The sequence below is a fragment of the Arvicanthis niloticus genome, chromosome 3, assembly GCF_011762505.2.
Source record: "Arvicanthis niloticus isolate mArvNil1 chromosome 3, mArvNil1.pat.X, whole genome shotgun sequence".
Lineage (NCBI taxonomy): Eukaryota > Metazoa > Chordata > Mammalia > Rodentia > Muridae > Arvicanthis > Arvicanthis niloticus.
The window spans coordinates 63,734,590-63,752,905 of NC_047660.1; the positions used below are offsets into that span (position 1 = coordinate 63,734,590).

At 47.0% G+C, this 18,316-nt stretch overlaps 1 protein-coding gene across 6 annotated transcripts; it reads left to right on the forward strand.

The window, feature by feature from the left end:
- Positions 1 to 11,095: 11,095 nt before the first annotated feature.
- Nrl (neural retina leucine zipper) lies at positions 11,096 to 17,559 on the forward strand. 6 transcript variants are annotated; one of them, XM_034499318.2, is made up of 4 exons: positions 11,096 to 11,219; positions 13,873 to 13,969; positions 15,453 to 15,860; positions 16,893 to 17,559. In XM_034499318.2, the coding sequence occupies exons 3-4, from the start codon at positions 15,480 to 15,482 to the stop codon at positions 17,223 to 17,225; spliced, it is 714 nt and encodes a 237-aa protein (XP_034355209.1). In that variant the 5' UTR covers positions 11,096 to 11,219; positions 13,873 to 13,969; positions 15,453 to 15,479; the 3' UTR covers positions 17,226 to 17,559. The 6 variants fall into 6 exon arrangements, with proteins under 6 accessions (XP_034355209.1, XP_076787098.1, XP_034355208.1 ...); XM_034499317.2 differs by lacking the exon at positions 11,096 to 11,219 and adding an exon at positions 13,109 to 13,296; XM_034499319.2 differs by lacking the exon at positions 11,096 to 11,219 and adding an exon at positions 13,109 to 13,232.
- The last annotated feature ends 757 nt before the right edge of the window (positions 17,560 to 18,316 follow it).

Sequence of the window (18,316 nt, forward strand, 5' to 3'; positions counted from 1 at the left end):
TCCTTGCCCAGCTTCTTATCAAGGGATTTTCCTCTAGCACCATCAAATTGTTGGCGTCTTTCAGGCTCACAGACATATCCTTGATCCTTTAATCTCCCCCACCTTAGCCCATCCCCACCTAATTCCAAAGAGTGTATTTGCCCTCATCTTGCCACTACCATAAAGTCCTTGTGTAATTTCTCAACATGTCGTTCTAACTTGAGACCACTGGGTATCTCCAGTCCAAATGTGGTAGCAATTGAAACTCAACGCATCCATGGCGAACAACCGCTCAGAATCCTCTTTCTGGTAACAGCACTATGACTTTCTTTGGAGAACCATCAGGTCATGTGGGTCTGACCTTGCTTCTCTTGGGGCCAATTTATGTGGCCCACACCCTGGTCACAGCACTCAGGATGTTCAGAGATGGGGGTATGAGATCCCTGTCTGAGACTTTTTCTAAACTTTGGACATGAGCTCATTTTCTGCTGGATTGCTGAGTCCGTAGAGTCTACGTTGGGCTGTGTTGTATATCAGCTTGGTAATACAAAGCATGAACTTGCCCGAGACAGAAGCAGAGCAGAGACAAAGGTCAATAGATGTCCCCTAACCACCCACAGTGGACTTCATTGAGACATCTAAGGGCTTCTTAAGCTCCTTCTTTTATTGGGGGTCAAGATGGAAACCATGAGCGGAGATGCTCAGTGTAGTGGGGCCTGAGTCAGGGCAGGGTCTCCCTGATAGCTGAGGGCTTTCTTCCTCTCCTGTTCTTGCTGGGGCAGGTGGTCCAGGCTTTCTTATTCTTTGGAGGCCATGTGGACCTAAATGGTCCACTATTCTGTTGCTGTAGCCAAATTATTTGTCATACCTGGACATGAGCTTGATAAAGTGGTTACTGAGAACAATGCTAGCCCCACCATCAAAGGTAGAATGATGTTGCTGTTAAAGTCTCAAGAACCCAGGATGCCCTTTAGGAAGCCCTCCAACGTCTGCTTCATCACCTTCTTATATATGTATATCTGTATGTATTATTTACTTTTGAGACAAGGTCTCCCTATGTAGTCTGGCTGTCCTGGAACTGGCTGTGTAGATGAAACTGGCCTTGAATGCGCAGAGATCCAATCTGCTTCCCAAGTGCTGGTTTTAAAATGTGTGTGTCACCACACCCAGTCACCACCTCTTGTCTCCCAAATGGCAGTCTTTTCCAGGTACCATGTCAGATCCAGGACAGACAGTGGAAGTAGGAACAGAGAAGGTCATGTTAGTGAGCTTCCTGTTTAGCTCAGGGATGGCCTTTGTCCACAGCTTTGGCTGTACTGAGAATTCAGGGATGTTTTGGGTAGCCCATAGCCAGCACAGCACAGGGGGGCATCCAAGGTCTTCTAGAGAACAGTGGTCATAAATCCCTTGATGGATGACCTTGACCTGGGGATTGCTAAGCAGACTGTGGTACAAGAGGCATTGATGACAAACTTGAATGAGTTGTTGTACCTCTCCTGGTTCACACCTCTCACAAACAGAAAGGGCAGAGATGATGACCCTTTGGGCTCTATCCTTCCAGTCAGTCCACGTTTCTTCATGACAGTGAAGACACCTGTAGACTACACAGCATACTTGGCACCAGCATCCACCCAGCTGGTGTTGGAGAGATCTATTTCCTGGAAGAGTAAAGACAAATTTCTTACTTGCATCCCAGACTGTACCATGGAACTTTTCATGGGTATAATCATCCTGAAACATGCAGACCACGTAGTTGAGGTCAGCGAAGGGACCACTGATGTCATCAGTATCTACTCTACTAGAGTTGAAGGCAGCCTTGGTGACTTCGTACCAATACAACCAAATCCATTCTTTCTAACTTTTATGATCATGTCTCAGATATTCGACTGGCACTTCGTGGAGGAGATGTGGCTGTTTCTGGAAACTAGGTGGAGCAGAAAGCCTATATTCCTGTTACAAGAATGAATACATTTATTCTTTTATTTAAGCTTATTCTAAGTAGATTCTGCCACTTTCAAAACAAACAATCTTGATTTTTAGTCTCCTCAGAGTTGTGTGCATAAAGAGAGATGGTCTCTAAGGGCGGGCTGTAGCTGGTCTCCAGTGGCTGTAGCTGGCCTCCAGTGCTTCCCATCCCCATTACACGTGCACTTAATTTCATGTATATAGACCTACCTTACCCCACACCACATCCGATACTCCCTGCATCAAAACTGTCCATATCCACCCTGCCATCCCCATCTCACTCCTTGCCTACATTGTAGGCCTCAGGGTGTTCACACTGGTGTCAAAATGGCCGACTCTTTGAAGGTCATCATTTTGTTCAAAATCTTGCTTCAGCTCCTGTGATTCCCTATCTCAGTGATCGTGTAGCAAGCTGCCCTAGGGAGTATCTGAGTCAGATTAAAGGACTGTTTTCTTATCTTCCATAGCTAATTAGGCACCAGGACCTTTAGAATGGCTCTACCCAGATGAGCCACACTTAGCACGGGGCTTATCTTTCACTTGGCTTTATGTGATAGCTTCCAAGGACCTGCTTGGACTGTGTCTTTCAACACCCCATCTGTCTTTGTGTACAGCATCACCTTGTATAGAGAAAGGATTGCTATTTATGGTGTGGGTAGCAGATGCTAGGTTCTGTGCTAGCAGGTTGTGTACAAGTCTCATTCAGTCTTCAATAACATTATCTTGCAGATGTAGACACTGAAGGTTAAATAATTTGCTCAGAGTTGCAACTCTGCTTGGCTGGAGGAGTAGAACTTGGTTCCAGGTCTTTCTGACTCTAATTATCCAGGTTTTTTTCCTTCCCTGAAATCCTATTATATACAATCTCATCAGTTTCTTGTGAGCTAGGCCCTATCTCAAAAAACAAATGGGGAAAAAGGAAGAATCCAAAGAATCTAAGACTAGGCGTAGACCTAAAGTCCATAATCTGCCCCTAGCTATCTGAGTGATCACCTCCACCTCCCTCTGGCCTACCTGCCATTTCTCTGCTTTGTAGAGAGAAGAATCTAAGCAAACTGAGTCTTGCTTTAAACTGTCCCCTACCAGTGTTCTCCCACAATGGTCCCTTGACAAATGACAATTGCATGAAAGAATGATCCCACATTCTTTTTTCTTTTGGGGACAGTTTCTCTATAGCCTTGACTGGCCTGGAATTCCTGTGTAGAACAGGCTAGCCTTGCCTCCTGAGTGCTGGAATTTATGTGTGTATGCGGCACCACACCCAGCAAGACCTGCATTTCTTCAGTTCTTTCCCACAACTTCCATCTTAGCTTCAGGGAGATAGAGCATGGGCATGCTGTAAGATCTTCTTCCACTATTGTTGCCTGCTCCACTCTTCTTCAGCCTGCTCCCCCAACCCTGGTCTGCTTCCCCAGCAACTTCAGACACCAACTGGCACTGTGTCCAAGAAGTACCACCAGGGGGCAGGGCGTGACCAGCCTTGTTCTGCTCTGTGGTTTGTTTTTGTTTGTTTTTCTCCTTCTTAGGGACAATCATGGTTTATCCCCTGGATGTCTCACAGATTGACTAGAGTTGATAACAGTCCCAATTTATCTAAGAGAGATACTTGAAAACATGACAGTAGCTGGGTATGGTGGCACATGCCTTTAATCTCAGGACTCCAGACTTAGAGATAGGCAGATCTCTGTGGGTTCAAGTCCAGCATGGTCTACAGAGTTCCAGGACGCCTGAAGCTACACAGAGAAACACTGTTTTGAAAACCCTCCGAGAGAGAGAGAGAGAGAGAGAGAGAGAGAGAGAGAGAGAGAGAGAGAGAAACCATTACTTAGCAAGTATTCAAGTTCCATATACATCTGCATTTCTCTTACACATACATATTTATGATAAAATTTGATATATGAATATTCATAGTAAGTGATTGATAATAAAGCAATCAGAGACTGAGATGATGGTCAAAGTCCCAAGCAAACATAAGAAACTGAATTTGGATCCCCAGCACCCAGGTAAAAAGCTGGGTTTGGTGGCAGACATCGCTAATCCTAGCACTAAGGGTCAGGGACAGGAAGTTTCCCTGTTCGCTGGCCAGTAGGTCTAGCCAGTTTATAATCCCAGGTTCAGTGAGACCCTTTCTCAAAACATAAGGTGGAGAGTAGTAGAGGAAGATACCTATGCTGATCTCTGGATACACACACACACACACACACACACACACACACACACACACACACACACACACGCGCGCGCGCACACACACACACACGCACACACACACAAACACACACGCACGCGCGCACATGCACACACACACACACATACGCACATGCACACATTCAAATCTGGGCTGTGTGGCACATGACTGTAGTTTGAGTGCTGGGGAGACAAAAACAAAAGGCTCTCTGGAACTTGCTAGACATTCAGTCTAAATAAATTAGTGAGTCCCGGGTTCAGGGAGAGACATTGTCTTAAAACAAGGTGAGTGAGCAATTAGGTAAAACATTTATCCCTGACCTCTGGCCTCCATGTGCATAAATGAAGGTATGTATCTGTATACACACATGTACACATGTGAACATGTACATACGTATGCTACATACAGCTACTGAAATAAATAGGTTAAAAATAATAAGAGAGAGACAGGCCTTATTTGGGAATTTCACATCATGCACCTGATGCACCTCCCAGTCTTCCCATGTGTGCCCCTCATTCCTATGACCTTTCCCCCCAAAAGACAAGAAACTAAAAACCAAACAAACAAAAACCCGACAACAAAAAGGAAAAATCATGTCCGGTTTGTGTTGTCTATATACTCACTGGAGCATGGTCAAACTCCCTGTGGCCAGCCCCCTAAAGAAAACTGGGTCCTTCCTCACCTGCACCCCCGCCAGAAGCCACTGATTATGGAGAGCTGCACCTCAGCATCCTTATCACAATTTTTATTCATTCTTCTCTCATAAATTACATCCTGACCACAGTTCCCATCTCTCCTTTCCTCTCAGTTCTCCCCTTCCCCATCCTCTCCCTTCAGAAATGGGCCAGCCTCCAGTGATATCAACCAAACATGATATATCAAGTTGCACTGAGACTAGGCACCTCCCTGCATATTAAGGCTGGATGAAGCAACCCAGTGGGAGGAAAAGGGTCCCAAAAGCAGGCAAAAGAGTCAGGGACAGCTCCCCTCCCACTGTTAGAAGTTCCAAGAAGAGCAAGCTACACAACTGTAACACGCAGAGGGCCTAGGTCAGACCCATGCAGGTTCTCCAGTTGTGGGTTCAGTCTCTGTGAGCCCCTGTGAGTTTAGATTAATTGATTCTGTGGGTTTTCTTGTGGTGTCCTACAATCTGCCTTTCCTCTCTTCTATAGTTTTTGCCAAGCTCTGCTTGGCTGCTTTTTGATGGCTTTCTTTTTAGGCCATAATTTTAGTGGGAGTTGGGGGTAGGGGTTATCACAAAAGTCTTCTGTGTCCCTCCTTCTTAACTGTGTGTCTGTAGTCATCAGTACCACTGCAAAATAGCTTTCTTGCCCTTCACAGTCAGTGGGAGCACAGATCCTGTGCCTCAACCTGACTTGTGGCGATAGCATAGACCATGCATGAACATTCATATGATCCCCAGCATCAGCTCACGGCAAGGACCTCCACCTGAACTCTGGTGGTATCATGGACCATGGACATCAACACAGCCCTTTGCTAAAGCACCGGCCATGGGCACCAACAGCCCACAGACAACAAAATGGCTTCAGGCAAAGCACAGAGCATGGACATGTGCGTGGCCTTAGGTGGTAACGTGGAACATGGATATAACATTGCTCCCAGGCACATCAGGACCACAGACTCAAACATGGCCTTTGGTAGCAGCATGGATTCCAGACATCCACATGGCACTTGGGCTTCATCACGGCCTGGGGCAGCAGTACAGACCATTGATACCAGGATGGCCTCTGGAGGAAGTTCAGACCGTGGAGGTCTTTCAAGGCATTTCAATCCAGGAAATAAACCATTCTCCATCACAGACACCCTGTCACTGTTTAGAGCCAGGGGGCTGTGTCTGTGCAAGCTCCAGGCTGCTACTTACTATGTTGCCAACTCTACTGGGCAACAATGTTCCTCCATCGATCTCAGCCTTCTCTCCCACCTGTCACAGCTGTCTTGTCTCTAGTTCCTCCATCTTTCCCACCTCTCCATCACATATTCATTCATCATGGTGGTATGAAAGCCACAGTGTGTCACACACTCTGTCCCCCCACCCCAAACAGCTTTATATGTAAATAGTCATTGTACTGAGTCATTGGTCTGGTTCAAGATTTCTGGTTTCTGACATACCATCAATACTGAACCATCCTCTTAGATATTCTGCTGTTGCCCAGAGTCATGGTGGTCTTGCAGCTCTGGTTCTGCAGGATCAGTTTCTTCATTCACTCCAGCAGCTTGTTGAGTGAGCATTGGGGTGGGTCAACCCAAAGCACTGGATCTTGGCCTGGATGGTAGCTGAGTTGGTCAGCCTGGAGCTTAGGCAGATGGCAAGGCCTGCCTGTGGCACATGACTTTAATCCTAGCACTCATGAGGCAGAGGCAGGTAGTCTCTGTGACTTCTAGGCCAACATGACCTACAGAGTGAGTTCTCAAACAAAAAAAACCCAAATATATAGAATAATAAGAGAATAATTATGACAGCATACCATGATGGAAGCTGTTTTCCTTTATTGGATGGAACAGTGTTTCTTTTATTCTTGAGGCAGGGTTTCCCTATGTATCACTGGTTGGCCTAGAACTCACTATGGAGACAAGGTTAGACTTAAATTTACAGATATCTGTCTGTCTCTGCCTTCCTAGTGCTGGGATTAACAGCATGTGTCACTATGCTTAGCCTTCTAGTCTTATTGTACCCTTCTGGTGTGGGACAATCTGATTCCTACACAATGAAATGAAATATGACATAGGGTTAGGCTACTACCATTGTTCTGATAACATGTCAGAAGAAGGGTCATTTGTCTTCATCAGGACTCTGTAAAGGTTAAATGAAATACAGGAAGGGTCAAGTCAAGATACTTATTTTATGTGTATGAGTACACTGTAGCTGTCTTACACCAGAAGAGGGCATCAGACCCTGTTACAGATGGCTGTGAGCCACCATGTGGTTGATGGGAATTGAACTCAGGACCTCTGGAAGAGCAGTCAGTACTCTTATTCTCTGAGCCATCTCTCCAGCCCAAGACATACTTTTTCCAACTAGGCTCCATCTCCTCCTTTCACAACCTCCCGATAATGCTATCAGATTAGGAATCTATCAAGTAATCAATCCATTGATTAGATCAGAACTCTCAGACTCCAACCATTCTCCCACACCTGACAGCAACAACCCCACCCTCCAATGCATGAACCCAGGGGACACTTCGTATTCAAATGAGAACAGTACAGCATCAAAGTTAGAAATTTTCTGAGCTTGGTAGTTCACACCTGGAATCCTGGCACCTAGGAACTAAGGCAGGGAGATTATCCTAAGTTGGAGGCTAGCCTGGGCTACTGAGTGAGGCCTTGCCTCAAAAAGAAATGGACAAACAACCCAGAAAACTAAATATTTTTGGCCACAGAGAGTTGGAAATGGGGCAGGGGAAACTAGTTAAAAAGGACTTGCTGTACCTACTTAAGCCAGAGAGAGGTGTAGATAAGGGGACCTTCTGTATATACTTAAGGACACTCTGTGGCCACAGGGGACTGTGTTGGCAAATGCAATGTCCTTTCCTGGGTCACTGTGTCCAGTGGCTGGTCTTTATGAAGATGCAGTGGCTTGCTTCCTTGCTTCAGTTCGGGATAACTCTACAGGTTTATTGCAGCACCTCAGTCCCCCATGGGTCACACTGATTGTACCTGCAACATAATTCAACCTTTTCCCCTCTCTCTAGCTCTTTCTCTTACTCCCCCTGAAAGTCTTTCCCAATAAACCACTTGTATCCAAGTGGGGACAAGCAGAGGCTGGGGGCTATGTGTTTATCTGCAGAGCCTCTGGCAGCCAGACTCAATGTGAGGGAAGGACTAAATGGCCCTTGCTGAGTGTCTGTGGCCAAAAGCTGCCTCTCCCCACACCCCTGGACTTCGGTGTAGATGCTAGTTTTAATAGCCTCCCCCCTCCTTGGATATGTCTATGTTTCAGTTCTAACTCTGAGCCCACTCTGTTCCCTTCATTGGCCTTCAGGCTTGTGATTCTGTCTCCTATCCTGTCTGCTTCAGGGATTTACATACGTCAGCCCTGCAGCCTGGGTCCCCACCCTCTTCCCATAGTCAGGTTCAGTTATTTGACCAGTCTTAGTTTAATGTGACTTCCTTAGGCAATCTGTCCCTTCCTCTGAAGTAAGTAGAATAAGTAGAATAAGGTAGAAGAGACCAATGATTAGGTATTGATTTATTTACAGTACTGCTTACGCTGCCTGTTTACCAAGCTTGACTTCGCTTGCTGGAACAGAAGGACCTGGAGAAATAGCTGAAGCAGTGGGCCATTGCCTATAACAATCCACTCAATGCCATACATGCTTCTGTAAAGCCTTGCTTGCTTGCCCACCCCACCTTGTGGTTGAGTATAAAACGAGAATACAAACTAGACCCGGGATTGAAGCCTTCAGTGACAACCAGTGACACCTCTTCTTTTCCACATGGGGTTTGGAATGATTATTTCAGAAAGATGACTGCAACAACTTCCATCAGGTTACATCTTCACGGCACCTGAGAGACGGCTCACCAAGTTAAGGCTTGGGCTAAGACTGATACATAACCTGCATTTAATCGCTGGGATGGACCATCATAATAGAAGGAGAGAGCTGTCTGAAATTTGTTCTTTGTCTACGCTCTTTTTCTTAAATAAATAAGTAAACAAACAAAAAATATTACATCTTTATGAAATAAAATCTCATAGCATCCTGCCCTTCTTTATAGCATTTCAATTAAAGGGGTTTGTTACATCTGTAGTCAGAGGATGGCTAATGCACAGAAGTCCCAGGAAAGCCCAGGTAATATAGTCAGATATCTCTCAATCTCAAAGTAAAATGTGTGTGTGAATGATTTTTTAAAATTTATTTTTATTTTATGTGTAAGGTTGCTTTGACTGCATGTTTGTGTGCAGTTTATGCAGAGGCCAGAAGAGGACACTAAATCCCCTGGAACTGGAGTTACAAGTGGTTGTGAGCTGTCATATGAGTTCCGGGAACTGAACCTGGGTCCTCTGGAAGAGCAGCCAGTGCTCTTAACTGCTGAGCCATATCTACAGCCTTTGTGTATTTTTTTTTTTAAATGTGGGAGTACCTTTGTGCCTGGGACAAGAGTATAAATAGTTGTCCACAAGCTTTGTGTTTAAATATGTGAATAATTCATCCAGGCCAAGTGATATGAACTTTGAATCCCAGCTACTTAGGTGGCCAACTAAAAAAATCCAAGGTTCAAGGCCAGCCCAGGCAATTTAGTGAAACCTTGCCCTTTCACCCCTGCCTCCTCCCCAAAAAGCTCAGTGGTAGAGTGCTTTCCTATCCTGTATATTTTTAAATCTTCCATTTAAAAATATAAATCATTTAAAGTAATAAATATGAATTTTTAATTTTTCTCTGTTTACACATACGCACTTCATAATGGTCTAGAAGGGCTTATTCAACTTTGGCGTTTACTTAGAGTCCTCAGGCTCTTGTCCAGGATGTGGTGATGTAGGGAGAGGTGATTTTCAGACTAGGACCACCACTCAGGGCTTGTGTATCAGTAGTGAGGTCCAGCCATGGAAGGGAAATCCCAGGGGAAAAAAAAGTCTATGTGATCCCTTGAAGCAAGTTTGAGCTCTTTGTGCAGGAAATCTCTGGATACCTGGAGTGTGATTCTCAGGGACCAGGGGTCTGGGCCAGAGAAGGGTGGATGTTTCACATCATGGGGTTCAGCATAGAAAGACCAGCATGGACCCTCTAAATCAGAAAGCACAGGGTAGAAGCTACTCTTGCGTAGGTCTAAAGCTGTGGTTTTCCACCTGTGGGTGGCAATCCCTTTCACCGGGGTTGCTTAAGACCATTGGTAAACATTTACATTATGATTAATAGCAAGTTGAGTTAAATATCAATGAAAATAATTGATGATACCAAGATGAGTTAAATATCAATGAAAATAATTTTATGGCTGGGGGTCACCACAACATAGGAAACTGTATTAAAGTGTTGCAGTGTTAGGAAGGTTGAGAACCAGTGGTCTAAAGTTAGTAGTAATGTGATTTCTGTTTCACTAGTGTACAAGCTCTCAAAAGAGCCCATCTAACACTTGAATGGATAGCTAGTGTTATAATTCATGGAGTATCCTTTATGTCCAACACAATAACTATTTAGTAGAGATTGGTCAACTATGTATAGTGGGTGTACCAGGGGATCAGTGAGAGAGGAGCAGGGAAAGGGAAGAACAAAAGAGAATTAGAGGTGACCTCAAGAGTGGTGATGTGCACATCTGTAATGCCAGCACTCCAGAGGATGAGGCAGGAAGACGTCGTGACTGTTGAGTAAGCCTGGACTACATAGTAAATCCAAAATTAAAACGAGGAGAAGAACTGGTCTTCCAGCATTCTAAAGTCAGTGTGCAGAGCAGAGGGGTTGGGGTGAGTGACATCCTAGAATGTCACCTCTGTGGCCCCCTTTCCTTTTCTTTTGTCTTTCTTTTCTTCTCCTCCCCTCTACTTCTGTAGTTCAAGGTGGCCTCGAACTCACATAATGTTCCTCGGCCTTGCCAGTTCTGTGTTTACAAGCGTGTGTAACCTAAATGTGCCTCTATTTTTTTTCCCTGAGTGCTGGGGATTGAATGTACTCTACCACTGAGCACAGCCAGCTCCATCTGTCTCATCCCTAGAGCCTTTCTCAGATGTTCAGCCATCTTTAGTGCCATTATCTACTTCCTAGCCTCCAAGTCTTCCCTGTGGTGCTTGGGATGTTTTGTGACTCCTGCACAACTCTCCACTGAGCCTAGCCACCACACCTCAACTCCTTTCCCCAGTGAGTGGTACCTGGCCTGAACTGGGAAGGGCTCAGCTTGCCTGAGCTTATTTGGCCTGACTCACTTCACCCCTTAGCAGCTTAGCTCTCCCACCTCTCCCCCGAGTCCTCCAGTAAACAAGAGGATCAGGACAGATATGACAGCTGCCTGGTGGGGGCAAGTGTCTGGTTAGGTCAGAAGAGACATGAAAGGGGCTACACTCAATGCTGCTAACCTTTCTCCTTCAGGGAAGTTCTAGGATCTCATTCCTGGCTCTCTACTGTAAAGCCATACTCTACCGGTATGTACAAATGTATGTAGGCTTCCTTGCTTTCAACATCGCTATTTCCTTTTTGTGGCTGGTTCCTGGCCTTAAATTTTCTTCTTCTTCTAAGAAAACAAGCAGCAGATCCTGGTGAAGAGTAACATTTCTATTTGAATAGTGACTCTATTTCATAAAAAGAGACCTAAGCATGGGGGAGTTGTGATATCTGACCTAGGCCTTCTAATGTGTGTAGAGAAAGCTTGGATTTTAAATGTTCTCCAAAGCTGGGCATGGTGGTACATGCCTTTATTCCCTGCCCTAGGAAGGCAGAGGTAGGTGAATCTACGAGTTGGAGGCCAACCTGGTCTACAAAGCATGTTCTAGGACAGCCACACAGAGAAACCCTGTCTTGAAAACCAAACCGAACCAAACTGAACTGAACCAATCCAAACCAAACAAATGTCCTCCAAAGGTACTTGAGTTCAAAACTTGTCATTATTGGAAGGTGGTGAAAGTTTTCAAGAGGTGGGGCCTTGTGGGAAGTCCTCTGGTCATCGGGGATTCCCTGAGGGAAGCAGAGGCCTATCTGCTTCCCTTTCCTTTTCCTTTTGTTCTTTCTTTCTTTTCTTTTCTTTTCTTTTCTTGTTTTGTCCCAGTGATAAGGTGAGTAGCTTTAAGGTGTGTCTGTGCCAAGACAACTTGACTCACTGCAGGCACTAAATGATGGGGCCAACTGCCCACTGGCTAGGCTCTCCAAGGCAGCAAACCAAAGCAAAGGTCTTTCCAATTAAGTTGATTACTTCAGGTATTCACTGGAGCGGTTGTGTTAGTGTTAGTCAGTTTTTGTGGTTGTGACAAAGTGCCTGAGAAAGATCAAAGGAGGAGACACTTTTTTGGGCTAATGGTCTCAGTTTCAGTTTTAGTTGATGGTTGTGTAGTCCTATTGCTTTGGTCCAAAATCTAACATGATGGAAAATATATAGTTAAGCAAAGAGAGAAAAAGAGAGGAAGAGGGGGCAACGGAGGCAGGGGAGAAGGAGGTATGAAGGGACGCAGAAAACATGCACCAATGAATTAAGGAGAAGATACACTATTAACAGGCATTTTTTTTCCTAGTTAGGCCCATTCATACTGACAGCCAATTCAATATGCAGTCTTCAGCTGATTAATTCATGGATAAGTTTAACTCTCTCATCTAATCATATCTCAGTGGAAACTAGCCATTAAAAAATACCGAAACCAGGCCAGGCGGTGGTGGCGCACGCCTTTAATCCCAGCACTTGGGAGGCAGAGGCAGGAAGATTTCTGAGTTCGAGGCCAGCCTGATCTACAGAATGAGTTCCAGGACAGCCAGGGCTATACAGAGAAACCCTGTCTCAAAAAAATCAAAAAATTATATATATATATATATATATATATATATATATATATATACCGAATATATATATACCAAAACCATAGCAGTGATGGAAAACTAATGTAGGGTGGGCACACACACACACACACACTCACACACTCCGAGATAAGATAGGTTGAATGTAGGTATCTGTGGACCAGTAGGTCTCAAACATTAGTGTGTGTCAGAACTGTTGGAAGGGCTTATTAAACCACACATGTCTCTACCCTACCTACCGAGTTTCTGATTCTGTGAGTTTGAGGTAAAGCAAGAGAATTTGTTTCTTCAAATTCTCAAGGAATGATTACTTAAGACTATGGAAGCCATAGTCCCAGCAGGCAGGGAATCCCCTTTAACTTCTGGAGTTTCGTCTAGTACAGCCCCTATTTAAACAGCTTCAGGCAGGTTTAAACATCTCTTTGGCTAAGTCCTAGTATCCCTGCTCCAGCTTCTACAAGGGGGTGACAGCTCTAAGAGGCGTTAGGGGATTAGGCTGAAAATGTAGGTCACACCCCAGCCGTCTGGGAATGAGTGAGAGAGGAGGAGAGGTGAGAGGAAGCCGAGGGCTCGTGAGGGCATTCACAGAAGTGTGGCTGGCCGTGGTGATTGGATTTCAGCTTCCTTTGGTCTCCCGAGCAAAGACCAGAGTTCAGGTCTTGGCTTTTTCTGTTTCTTCTCTCAAGCTGGGCTGCTTGTCTTTAGGACGGGCTATTAAGAGTGAGTTTCTTCATGGAGAAAGTTGCTTATCTTTCTAATACAGTGACTCTGTGAGGAATAAAGACCCGTAGAGGTGGAGGTGGGGCAGGGGCTGAAATATGAGGATGCTTGAAAAGAAGAAGCAGATCCAACACGTTGGCTGAGGATGGGCTGGGAAAGTGTATACGTCTCACAGACATAGCGAGGGAGGCTCAGTCATAACAGGGATTCCTGCGAGTTTTTCTGGACCTTTACCAGCCCCAAGCTTTGAGTGACTGGGCCGAGAACTGTGTTCATATGGAGGGGTGGTGGTGTTTGAGGACAACACAGCTCTCTCCATTGGAAACCAAGCCCACACACAGAAGCAAGACCACAGATAGGAAGCTTTTCTGGGGGAAGATGTCATTTTCCTTTTTGGAGAACTGGTAGCGCAGTCTTTCACTGTCTACTGAGTCCCTGCCCCAGGCCAATGAGATATGCAAATAAGCCCTTTATCTCATTGGATGAGGCTTGAGGACCACAGATGTTCTCAGGGAACTAGTCCTTTAAGAGTGTCCTTTGGGCTCTGTGCCCACTGCCCGATTGTTCTGAATACAGGGATGATACCAGCCCCTGCTCTATGGAGTGTCTAGTCTCTGGGGAAGCAGTGCCTTTCTGGTTCTGACAGTTACTACGTCGTCTCCGCCATTCTAAAGTGAGTATGTCTGGTGATCCTCGTGGGTGCTAGGCCTGCCACGCAGAGTCCGTCGCCTGATCCCTGCAGCTGGCTCTCTGCCGTATCTTGTGTAGAATTCTTGCTCTTCTGCACTCCTACTCGGGCTGCAATAGTATCAGAAAGATAAGCAATCTTCCCAGCTTAGTGGTTTAGCATCTCCCAGTACACCTCTACCAGTGTCTCATCAACTCTGCTTTTTGCCAAGGACTAGTTCCTTCTAGCAGCCTGGTTCTTCCAGGGCTGAGTGGGTCTGAAGAGGACAACTCTTAGCTCGAAGAGGGGAAGTCTTGTCTACTCTCCTAACATTCTGGTCATAGTACGGAAGTCTGAGATGTGGTCAAATTAAACAGGGACTCTTGAGGCACCTGAAGTCCAAGTACTGGGACTTCATAAGATCCCCTGGACCTCTCCTTCTGGGGGTGGGCGTGTCTCTTGGCCTTGGGAACTGGGCCAGAGCTGGGACTGCCAGACTGTATACTTGGCTGGAGAGAGTTCCTTAATATCGTAGATTTAGTGCACTCTGTTGAATGATGGTTTGGTCAAGGGCTTCTTGGGGTAATACACGTTTGTGCTTGTGCCTCTGCAAAATATGGGACTAAGAGGCAGCCTTCACTAAAATTATGAGTATAGACCTCTCCTTTTGGGGGTACTTCTCAGAATTAGTCTTTCACAGAACACTCTTTGGGGGAGCTTTCAAAGCCCACAGTGAACAGAAGGATCAGATAGCCAAGACCATCTGCTCAGACTCACTTAACATGGCAGGTTCTAAATCAAAGGCGATCTGTTTTCACTGGTTCTCTTTGGAGAGATTGGACTCAAGAAGAGAGAGAGTGGCCACTGGTCTTGATCTTCCTAGAACCTTTCTTCTCCCATGAAAAGTCTCTTTAGAAGAGATTTGCCTATTGACTAACCCAGAGAACAAACGTGTAACTGACACTCTCTTGAAGGCTTTGAGAGATAAACATAGCAGCAGCATGGTGCCCTTATATCCTAAAATTCACAGCACAGTGTCTTTCCATTGTTCTAACATCGCACACACACACACACACACACACACACACACATACACACACACACAACCACACTTAATTAAGTACAAACTTTAATTGCTTGTAGATGGAACGGTGCCTCCAGAGATGACAGAGCTTCTCAGCGTGCCCCAGCACCAGGGGTGGGAGCACTACCATGTTGTTGTGGTTTTTTATGAATCCCAGAGGCACCAAAGGGTGCTCTCAACACACCAAAGGCTGTGCTGTCATTTTGTCCTTCAGGCCTGCAGTTTCTTGTTGCCCATCAGGAGTTGCCTGGAAGTAGCTGTTCAGGGAAGAGGGGTTGCATCTTTACTCTGGAATCCCAGAGCCCTAGTTTCAGGGCACTTGGGTCCCAGGGGAGGGGGTTATAGTGAAAGGGATGGGAAGGGATGGCAGGCCTAAGTGTCCCACACCTTCCCTCTTTCTTGCAGGAACACCTCTCTCTGCTCAGTCCCAGAATGGCTCTCCCCCCCAGTCCCTTGGCTATGGAATATGTTAATGACTTTGACTTGATGAAATTTGAAATAAAGCGTGAGCCTTCTGAAGGCCGATCTGGAGTCCCCACAGCCTCATTGGGCTCCACACCGTACAGCTCAGTGCCTCCTTCACCCACCTTCAGTGAGCCAGGCATGGTGGGCAGTGGTGAGGCCCCTAGGCCAGGCCTTGAGGAGCTATATTGGCTGGCCACCCTGCAGCAGCAGCTGGGGGCTGATGAGGTTCTGGGGCTGAGTCCTGACGAAGCTGTGGAGCTGCTGCAGAACCAGGGCCCAGTCTCTGTAGAAGGGCCTCATGGCTACTATTCAGGGAGCCCAGGAGAGACAGGAGCCCAGCATGTTCAGGTGAGTGACCAGGTTAGTCTGAGGGGAGGAAGACCTAAGGAAGGAGGCCAGTCAAAAGAGGGAGGATAATTCCTGGAATGAATTATGGACTGGAAAGAGACAGAACAAGGTCCTTAAGAAATAACAGAGAAACTAGATCACTTTTTCAAAACGGTGGGAAATGGTTGAATCATGGAGGACAGAGAGACAAGTTTCGGAGGAGGTCTCGAGTTGTGGTTCCCGACTTTAATCCCAACATTTGGGAGGCTGATGAAGGAAGGTTTCTGTGAGTTCAGAGCCAGCCTTGTCTAAATAGTGTTCCGGGCCAGCCATGACTACATAGTGAGAGCAGGTCAAAAAAATAAACCAAAACAAAGCATGATTTGAAGGGACTTAAGAGGATAAAGGGTCTAGAATTTAAGAGCATGGTGGTGGTAGGGGATAGTATCTATTTGTGGAAGCAGATAGATAAACAATGTGTGGAACCTAACTGGGTAAAGGCTATGGTTGAGGTTGGCTTTTTTCAAGGCTCTGTATTTTCCCCAGCGCCTAACCTTCTCAGATAGGATTGGGACTCATCCTATTAATTATAGACACAGATGGGGGTGTTGAGGGCTTTAGGATGTAATCCAAATCCTTGAGGGTCACCGGGTGTGGTGTTCAGGACAAGGAAACGTGTCCTGTGTGGCAAGGGCGGGATCTGTCGGTGTGCGGGTCCCCAGGATACTGCAGACAGCTGAAGGGTATGCAGCGTCCAGAGGCACGATTGGTTCGCCAGAGAGGGGAGGGGCGGAGCCCACACTGCGACATTTGCAGAAGGACCAAGGGGCACGGGCGCCTTGGGAAATGGGGGTGGAGAATGGGGATGGCAGCGTAGCCCCGTGGTCCAGGCGTGTCAGAACCTGGGGTGGGGTCTGCAGGAAGAGAGAGCACACAGCAGGTGAAGGTGGAATCTGGCGGACTTTCTTAAGGGCTCCCTGACTGGCATGGGGACCCAAGTGTATAGCCGGGTGACACCGGCACCAACCTGGTCCCTTCACTCTTTCTCCGCAGCTGCCCGAGAGATTTTCGGACGCCGCGCTGGTCTCGATGTCTGTGCGCGAGTTGAACCGGCAGCTGCGGGGCTGCGGGCGCGACGAGGCTCTGCGGCTGAAGCAGAGACGCCGCACGCTCAAGAACCGCGGCTACGCGCAGGCTTGTCGCTCCAAGCGGCTCCAGCAGCGGCGCGGGCTGGAGGCCGAGCGCGCCCGCCTGGCAGCCCAGCTGGATGCCCTGCGGGCCGAGGTGGCCCGCCTGGCTCGCGAGCGCGACCTCTACAAGGCCCGCTGTGACCGGCTGACCTCCGGTGGCCCTGGGTCCGACGACCACACACACCTCTTCCTCTGAGCCTCTAGGGCAGGGGTGTGTGGCGGTTTGGAGGTGGCTGGGTAGACGGCACTATTCAGGAAAGGGAGTCCACTAACCAAATCGCTACCTGTGGTCCTGTATGTCTATACAAATATCCCCAAACTTCTGACCCTTTGGCATGCCAGAGGTTAGATGCTGGTCCTTTGCTGGAGATGAGTCCCCTTCCCTTTTGCAGGTCATGACTCTTCATGATTTAGTAGGGCACTGAATTCTGTAGGAGCTAGTGCCTGTACTGAGGGTGGAGGCGTGGAGGAAGGGCAGGTGGCATGCTAAAGGAGGAGGAGGAGTGGTGCAGGAGGAGGAGGGGGAGGGGGAGGGGAGGAGGAGGAGAAGTGGTGTGAGGGGGAGGAGGAGGAGGAGGAGGAGGAGGAGGAGGAGGAGGAGGAGGAGGAGGAGGAGGAGGAGGAGGAGGAGGAGGAGGGGTGCAGCTCCCCTCTCGGTATAGTTCTTAATTCAAGGTTTTCAACCTGTAATGGGTTGATGCTGTAATTAACAACGAAGCTTTGGACTCCCCATTTTACGACTATTGGATTGTCAAGATTTCAATTCCTCTAAACAAACAGTAATAGGTCAACTCAAAATGCTTTTCTGTGCTCAACCCAGTGGCCTTTAGAGTCCAAAGCAGCAGAACAGTGCCCTGGATGGGAGCCTGGCGACCTGGGCACTAGTCTCAACTGTGTCACAGGCTGTATGTCGATCACCTTAAGCAAAGCAATTGCTCTAAGGTTTCTCTCATTTGGACTGGATGACCTCTGACACTGTTTTAGTTTTGGCAGGTCTAATGGTCTCCTCAAGAGGGCCCAAGAGGATTGTACCAAAGGGACATCCTGTTCTGTCTCAGCTTCCTGTCTGTAGCTTAGGCAATGGATACACAGCATGGCTGCTCTGGGAGCCGCCACTTGCACTGGCTTCTAAGTGGCCCCCTCTAGGCTTCCTTGGCCTTCAAACTGCATAGGGTGCCCTTGCTACCTCCTGCCTCACAGCTGAAGTGAGTGAGACCTCACAGGATAACCTGGAGCTGAGAGACTGTGGCTTTTGTGAATTAAACTTGAAGTCCAAGAAAAACTGTT

Excerpts from the sequence above, each read along its gene's own strand:
- Nrl (XM_034499318.2), top strand. The coding sequence starts at position 15,480 with ATGGCTCTCCCCCCCAGTCCCTTGGCTATGGAATATGTTAATGACTTT. Across the intron at positions 15,861-16,892 it reads CAGGAGCCCAGCATGTTCAG|CTGCCCGAGAGATTTTCGGA; the intron begins GTGAGTGACCAG and ends CTTTCTCCGCAG.